The sequence below is a fragment of the Diplotaxodon limnothrissa genome, linkage group LG7 (genome assembly GCF_057381915.1).
Source record: "Diplotaxodon limnothrissa isolate DT_005_m linkage group LG7, D_limnothrissa_male_GT1.1, whole genome shotgun sequence".
Classification (NCBI taxonomy): domain Eukaryota; kingdom Metazoa; phylum Chordata; class Actinopteri; order Cichliformes; family Cichlidae; genus Diplotaxodon; species Diplotaxodon limnothrissa.
Window position 1 is genome coordinate 10,112,952 of NC_140602.1, and position 8,569 is coordinate 10,121,520.

An 8,569-nucleotide genomic window follows, 5' to 3' on the forward strand; every position below is an offset into this window, starting at 1 on the left:
AAAGCCAAGCCTGGATCAACCAGGAAGGAGCGACCGAAGCGACAGATTGAGAAGCCCACACAGCCCAGAAACCAGGTTTGCAAATTTGGTGTTACATTTGTTTATTTGTAATCTTGAGTAATAGTCACAAAACATTGTAGAGTAAATAGCACCTACGGATTGATGGCAGAATACTTAAAGTAGTCATTCTTAATTTTAAAACACCAAAGCCGTAGGTATTTAGGCCATTTTACTGCACTTTTTACACTTAAAAAGTTCTTAAACCTGAAGAAATTTGAAGGTAGAGAAGACGCTTAACTCAAAATGTGTTTCTTGCAGTGTATTTAGTAGAGCTGATGCGAGTGAAAATTTGTAAACAAAAAAAAGAAATTCTACAGTTTAAGGACAGTGGGGACATTATAGCAATGTGTCCGAAAGCCACATGACGTCACGTGTATACGACACAAACAACACAACAAAGGAATGTTGTCGAGGGGATGATATACTTGCTGCTCCGTCTATGCCCTTTTGTCAGACTCGGGCTAATGGTGTTGGTTTTGTGTAGGTCTTTCTCTTGTTGCTGGGTTTGAAAAATTACAGTTTTGATGTTTGTGAAGGAGTCGCTCTAATTAGTCATCAAGTAGTGGTGCAACGGATCACAGTTGATCCGTAATTCGAACCGATCCCACTCCAAGGTTCTGCGTGCGTGAGTATGTGTATGGTGCGCGTGGTGGGTCTGTCAAGAGATAGTTATGGCCAGCGCTAGCGGTCCAAGCTAAAGCTATTACAAAAGCTATTGGGGTGTTTAGCTGCAGACTGGAGGCCGTATTCCTTTGTGCAAAACAAGGGGTGATGAATGTGCTTGAGCCACGCTATGATATCCCGTTGCGCGTCCACTTTAGTGGCAAGATCGTTCCAAGCCAAAGTTATGGCTGAACTGTCCCAGGTATCTTCTGTTGCCCTAACTACTACAAATGGATGGACCTCCAGGGCAACGGAAAGCTACGTGACAGCTCATTATATCACAGCGGAGTGCGAGATAATGAGCGGTATGTATTATTGTAGGGTCTACCTTACAATCTAAAGCGCCTTGAGGCAATTGTTTTTGTGATTTGGCGCTTTATAAATAAAATTGAATTGAATTGAGTGGTAGATACAAAGCCCTATACTGCCATATAGTGAACCATAATTTTTTTTTAATAATTGCGTGGAATGAGTCTTGAGTTGAATGTTTTTAATAGGCAAAAAATACTTCAGTGAGTAAATAAGCAAATGTTAAATTTTTGTCTTTTTTCTTTTTTTGCTGATCCGAAAATTGATCCGATCCGTGACGTAAAACCGTGATCCGAACCGTGAGATTTTTGATCCGTTGCACCACTATCATCAAGTGATGCCATTGACTGGCCAATCGGTGGCATGTGGTCTGTTGAGGTCAGATTTTCAGATGGACTCAGCTTTGAACACAAGCGAGCAGGTACCAAAAAAGTACCTGGCACCAGGTACTGCTACCATAAAAACTGAGTTGAACAGAATGGAGTAGGTACTAGTGGAAAAGGGCTAATGGAGAGTGGAAAGAGGTGTATGAAGTTGCAATGCTCAGTGCATTATGGGAAGCACCCCAACAGCCTTGGCTGGTTGGACTGTAAGGGAGGATTCAGGGTCACCTGATTCTGCCCTAACTATATGCTTTATCAAAAAGGAAAGTTTTAAGCCTAATTTAAGAGTAGAGAGCGCGTCTGTCTCCTGAATCCAAACTGGGAGCTGCTTTCCATTTTACTTTGAAATACTCTTGGAACCTCCAGTAAGCAAAGTGCCCTATTGAGATGGTGCAGCACTATAAGGTCCTTATTATTCAAGACCTTGTATGTGAGAAGAAGGACTTTAAATGTGATTGATTCAGTGAATTTAACAGAGAGCCAATGAAGAGAAGCCAGTATGGGAGAAGTACAGTGGGGCAAAAAAGTATTTAGTCAGCCACCGATTGTGCAAGTTCCCCCGCTTAAAATGATGACAGAGGTCAGTAATTTGCACCAGAGGTACACTTCAACTGTGAGAGACAGAATGTGAAAAAAAAAATCCATGAATCCACATGGTAGGATTTGTAAAGAATTTATTCGTAAATCAGGGTGGAAAATAAGTATTTGGTCAATAACAAAAATACAACTCAATACTTTGTAACATAACCTTTGTTGGCAATAACAGAGATCAAACGTTTACTATAGGTCTTTACCAGGTTTGCACACACAGTAGCTGGTATTTTGGCCCATTCCTCCATGCAGATCTTCTCGAGAGCAGTGATGTTTTGGGGCTGTCGCCGAGCAACACGGACTTTCAACTCCCGCCACAGATTTTCTATGGGGTTGAGGTCTGGAGACTGGCTAGGCCACTCCAGGACTTTCAAATGCTTCTTACGGAGCCACTCCTTTGTTGCCCGGGCGGTGTGTTTTGGATCATTGTCATGTTGGAAGACCCAGCCTCGTTTCATCTTCAAAGTTCTCACTGATGGAAGGAGGTTTTGGCTCAAAATCTCACGATACATGGCCCCATTCATTCTGTCCTTAACACGGATCAGTCGTCCTGTCCCCTTGGCAGAAAAACAGCCCCATAGCATGATGTTTCCACCCCCATGCTTCACAGTAGGTATGGTGTTCTTGGGATGCAACTCCGTATTCTTCTTCCTCCAAACAAGATGAGTTGAGTTTATACCAAAAAGTTCTACTTTGGTTTCATCTGACCACATGACATTCTCCCAATCCTCTGCTGTATCATCCATGTGCTCTCTGGCAAACTTCAGACGGGCCTGGACATAGGGCTGCTCAATTAATCGAATTTTAATCACGATTACGATCTGGGCTTTCAACGATCATTAAAAATGACTGAGCCGATTATTAGCCCCTCCCTCATTTATCCGCGACACCTTAAAGGCCGGTCCGTGAAAATATTGTCGGGCATAAACCGGTCCGTGGCGCAAAAAAGGTTGGAGACCGCTGATTAAGAGGACCCGAGGGAAGCTCGGAAAGCTAAGCAGAAGTTATTTGGAGAGGAGAGTGACTGCCGCTGGTTGAAAAGAGAGTTTAAAAAAAAAAAACTTCAGTGGTGTTGCACACTATTTTATATTATTTTTTAAAGTCATTGTTAACCCTTTAAAGCCGGTCAAAGCAGCATGCTCCGTTTTGCATAACTATTTTTAAATCCCTGTAGAACCTGAACCATGTAAGCTAGCGCAATAATTTTTTTTTGCATATGAAACTTACATCTTATGCCATCAGCTTGTCCTCGGTCACAGTTTCCTTCCACATAAAGCTTTGCAAAAATTGCATAAAAAGCGCTTGCAGGAACAAAAACATAATATTCCAGAAACACGCTTTGCCGATCCGATCAGCTGTTCGTAAGACTTCCCACAGTGAAACAGACGTCAGCGCGAACGATCGCATGTCCGCCATTTCCTGCCCGAAACCGGAAGTGACGTCATTTTCGCGGAAAATGTAGTTTTTTACTTGTAGGCCTTAAAAACCTATACTGGTCATGTTTGACTTTTCTGAATAGTTTCTGGGATGCTTAGAACTCGAATTGCACTGCTGGAAATAGTTTATTTTGATGCGCATGCTGTTTTCTTTGCAAATTTGCATCATAGGATTGTTTTTTCGTTTTTCCTGCAGTATATAAAAATTGGTGTATCTCCAAAATAAAACTATGAAGACACTCAAAATAAATTTCCTGTTGTTGTAAACTATTTTTTGCAACTTTTTTGTATTTAAAGTTTTGAGGGATAAACCTCTTAAATTTCTCCAAGTAGAAATATATGTAAAAAAAACAAAAACGATTTTCAATTTTTTTGTAGTTTATTGCACTTTTTTGCAATTAATGTAGTTACTATGGACTTAATGCATACATATTATTAAAATATGGGCTATAACAGTTGTATAGCAACTTGAAATGCTCCCACAAATGGCACTACAACATGTAAAAAAATTATATAAGCTCTGGCGGACTTGGTTCTATAGTAGGTCTTAAAGGGTTAAATAAATATCGTCAAATAATCGAGATCTCAATTTTAGTGAAAATAATCGTGATTATCATTTTTGCCATAATCGAGCAGCCCTACCTGGACATGCACTGGCTTCAGCAGCGGAACACGTCTGGCACTGCGGGATTTGATTCCCTGCCGTTGTAGTGTGTTACTGATGGTGACCTTTGTTACTTTGGTCCCAGCTCTCTGCAGGTCATTCACCAGGTCCCCCCGTGTGGTTCTGGGATCTTTGCTCACCGTTCTCATGATCATTTTGACCCCACGGGATGAGATCTTGCGTGGAGCCCCAGATCGAGGGAGATTATCAGTGGTCTTGTATGTCTTCCATTTTCTGATGATTGCTCCCACAGTTGATTTTTTTCACACCAAGCTGCTTGCCTATTGTAGACTCACTCTTCCCAGTCTGGTGCAGGTCTACAATACTTTTCCTGGTGTCCTTCGAAAGCTCTTTGGTCTTGGCCATGGCGGAGTTTGGAGTCTGACTGTTTGAGGCTGTGGACAGGTGTCTTTTATACAGATGATGAGTTCAAACAGGTGCCATTCATACAGGTAACGAGTGGGGGACAGAAAAGCTTCTTACAGAAGACGTTACAGGTCTGTGAGAGCCAGAGATTTTCCTTGTTTGAGGTGACCAAATACTTATTTTCCACCCTGATTTATGAATAAATTCTTTACAAATCCTACCATGTGAATTCATGGATTTTTTTTTCACATTCTGTCTCTCACAGTTGAAGTGTACCTCTGGTGCAAATTACTGACCTCTGTCATCATTTTAAGTGGGGGAACTTGCACAATCGGTGGCTGACTAAATACTTTTTTGCCCCACTGTATGCTCTCTTTTTCTTGTTCCTGTCCAAATGCAGCGTTGATCGACTGAAGGCATATCTGGGACATTTTTAGGACATTCTGATAAGGAATTACAGTAGTCCTGCCACGTTTTTCATTTCACTCTGAGACAGGATGTTTCTAATTTTAGAGATATTGCACAAAAATTGCAATAAACCTGAAATGCACTACATAAATGTTATAAATTGATTTGCATGTCATTGTGTGCAACTCGCATTAACTCAGCCAGATTACAATGAGTCAGTCAATTACATTCTCCTCATCTCAACTATGTGTACAAAGCAACTGGTAACGCACATAATGTCTAGAAATCTTGCAGTGCACACAACATCCCCTTGCTCAACATCCCCTTGCTCATGTACTGGTCCGTCTTACGTTTTTCAGTGATATAAAATGATTCAGAGAAGTCTTGGGAGTGAGTGCTGTGGCCAGATGTCAGTCTAATAGAAAATGTGTGGAGGGAATTTTAAGTTTCGATTTGAAAAGCGGCAGCCAGGAAATCTGAAGGGTTTAGAGAGTTTCTGTAAAGAGGAGTGGGCTAAGATGCCTCCAAAAATGTGTAGAAACTTAGAGACCAACAAGAAATGTCTTATGGCTTTCATTACGAACAAGGATTTCTCTACCAAGTACTTATTCATGTTTTGCTTGGAGATCTAATACTTGATTCACTTGATTCATAGTCTTTTTTTGGTGGATTTTTGGTTGATATTCTGTCTCTCTCTCTCTGCATTACTGCAAATTGTGCAAACACATGAATGTCAGGGAGCTAATATCACTGTCAGTTAAAAGAAAGATTAAAACATCAAAATTTAAAATGATTTAAGTGACAAAGTGTTAACGATCGGTATTTGCAAGAAATCAAACTTTTCCTCTACCTTCGTCTTTGTGTTGGTTAATGTTGATAGAAGCTTACTGTTTCATGTATTCATTTTTGTCAGTACAGTCTCTGATAACAGCTTGCATTGCAGTATTTTTATATTTATTTTTATATAATATTATTTTGGAAAATTAGAGAAAAGGTCCTGACAGCTGAATACCCAGTTTTCTGTGATTATAAAGCAGAAAGATTCTGTTCATTTGTACAGTGTATGTGTAAAATAAATTTCTGTTGTACATAATTGAAAAAAACAAACAAATTTTCTTTGGTGTATATGAATGGCTGTGGTGGAGGTCCTAATCAGTAGGATAATAATACAGTTAAAGATCCAAAAATTTATGTCCTCCTTCACATTTTCTAAAGACGTCTAGTGGGGCAGATTGGAGTCTTTGCTTGGCTGATTACGGCCCCGTGTTATGTTTGATATCCCTGACTTGGAGTAGTCACACTATATAAGTGTTACTAACTGTTAGTTAGTACACTGCAGTTACATTACTCATGCGGTCTGTCAGCAGTACTCCTAAACTGTTTTTTTTTTTGTTGTTTATAAAATAATAAGCTGCTTGTTTTATTGTCCTGTAACACCACATGACATGTTGTTTTGTGTCTTTTCAGAAGGTTAAAACGGATAAGAAGCATTTCAAGCAAAAGCACGGAGACCGCTTTGAGAGCCTGGTGGAGCAGTACAAGAAGAAACTGATGGGCAACAGTGGCGCCAGCATCAAAAGAAGTAAATGGTTCGATAGTTAACTGTGCGTTTTTGTGTACATGTGAGAATGTGTGTGTGTCTGTGTGTGTGTGTATGTCAGGTTAAGTTCCGAAAAACAGGAACTCTATATTTGGCATTCTGTGTGAGGTTTGAGAGTACAACAGATTTTCCTAGAAGTTGGTTTTGTGTCAAACTGAAAGTAAACTGTACAGCTTGATGCCCACATGCCGAACCTCATTCATTCTGTCTGTTTGTTTACTCTTTTAACCAGCGAAGTAAACCTATGTAAGGATACATTTTTGTACATGTACCTGGATTTTAAGGAGAAAATAAAGCGTTGTATTTTGTTGCGACTCACATTTGTCTTGTTGAAAGATTTATTAGTGTCTTACGATGGTTTTCCTTACGCTCGCTTTTCTCATGTTAGTTTTTATCAGCAGTTAATCATAAGCCGATAGCTCTGGGAAAACACTTCCCACTCATGTCCCCTGACTGTACAAGTGTAGCAAGAGATGAACACCCACGATGAAATTATACATTAACCTGCTGTACGTGCCTTTTTCACTTCATCCTGATTATTCTGATTTCATCTTAAATCCACTAGACAAAAGTGAGAGAACTTCACACAACACCAAAAATCAGTTTGTTAAAAAATGTATTGATATTTTATTGCAACAAAAATAGTGCCAGCTGCACAGCAAAATAACGTGTCATCCGTGGATATAAATAGACATTTTTGGAAGATGTGATATTGCACTGAAGTAAAGTTTCTCCTCCCCAATTCTTCCAGCTCTCATGCAAACATCATGCGGCTTTCTTGGCAAGTTTCAGGATGGTTGTCAGGAATTTCTAAGGATGACATATCCTCCAGTTTTAATGCTACACTGCTGAGTCAGCTTGATGACTGGCTTAATGGGAAACACATTCTTCACTCAGAGCTCTTTGTTGACACAACAGCAGTGTCATAGTACAAACCTTGTAAACAGCTGATTTACTTTTGTGTCATTTAAAATTTCTCCTGAAACATTTGTGTTGCTGTGGTAAAAAAAACCATTATTTTACAAAATACATATCTTCTAATTACCATATATAAATAAATACACAGTGTATATAAATAAGTGCCTGTTCAATAATAATTTCAGTTCAAAACATTATCAAGTTTTCAACGTGGACAACTCAGAATGTTAAGTCAGGCATCGCTGATGGAGACTTTACAAATGTTGTCCAACAATCAGGGCGATAGCTTGGAAATACTGGTCCTGATGTACATCCTTCAGCAAGTCTCCAGCTGATCCAGGTTCTTCAGCAGCCGATTTAGAAACTCCTTTACTCTCATGAGCGCCTCGATGCCCACGGTGTGAATGAATTCTTTGTGGCTCTGTAGCTCTTGCAGTGGCCCTGGTACTTCAGGCTTTGGTCGCTGTTGGCTGCAGTGCCTCTGCCTCCACGGATCAATGTAGCCTGTCAGTGAAGAGATGTCGTACTTGATCTGGGAGACCCCGTTAAAGGTGTCCGAGATCAGGCTGTTGTAACCATTCAAGACCGTCACTATGGAGGAAGTTCCATCCAAATCATCAGTAGGTGGGTTGAGAGTCCAGTTAACTGGGACCTTTAATTGGGAGGCGAACGCATTAGGGTTAATAACACATCGACTCTTTCAAACACTAAAAATTCTGTCTTTGTACACAGAACTATAGCTACCTGTATGTCTTTGTCCAGCCTAACCAGCAGCTGTTCAGCCATCCACTTCACTTTTGATTTCATTGTCACTACTTCCACTGGCAAAGGAGCTGCTGTGCCCATGCTTAAAGCTTGAAACAGAGAAAACAGGAGCACCAGACCGTAGTCCATAGCGTTGTGTATTTCCACTGTTGTAAAGAACAAAGAAAGAAGATGGTGTTCCTAGGAGAGGAATGGAAAATTAAACGATTAGAGATAAAGAATCCTTTTCTTTCTTTCAATTTCACTATATCATCTCACTAAAAACAAAACTGGATGAGTTCCTATCTATATCTAATCACATTACAGATGTTTGTACACATGCTTCCTGCCAGTAATTTACTCAGCCACTTTGGTGCAAATATTTGTGATAGAGACACCTGTGAATTTCTGTCTGTATAACAGGTAC

At 40.1% G+C, this 8,569-nt stretch overlaps 2 protein-coding genes across 2 annotated transcripts in view; one reads left to right on the forward strand and one right to left on the reverse strand.

Annotated features, from left to right (window-relative positions):
* The window catches only part of rbm28 (RNA binding motif protein 28), a 15,296-nt gene extending 8,507 nt beyond the window's left edge, over positions 1-6,789 (forward strand). The window contains exons 19-20 of the mRNA XM_085357361.1: positions 1-75; positions 6,348-6,789. The exon at positions 1-75 is cut by the window's left edge and continues 43 nt beyond it. Of these exons, the coding sequence (XP_085213487.1) occupies positions 1-75; positions 6,348-6,482 (210 nt within the window). The 3' untranslated portion in view covers positions 6,483-6,789. The remainder of the gene's footprint in view (positions 76-6,347) is intronic.
* Positions 6,790-7,714: 925 nt separating this feature from the next.
* On the reverse strand, positions 7,715-8,292 carry lepa (leptin a). The gene is made up of 2 exons (XM_085357362.1): positions 8,143-8,292; positions 7,715-8,050 (listed from the first exon to the last, which is right to left on the reverse strand). Exons 1-2 carry the CDS (start codon positions 8,290-8,292, stop codon positions 7,715-7,717), a joined length of 486 nt encoding a protein of 161 aa, XP_085213488.1.
* Between the last annotated feature and the right edge of the window lie 277 nt (positions 8,293-8,569).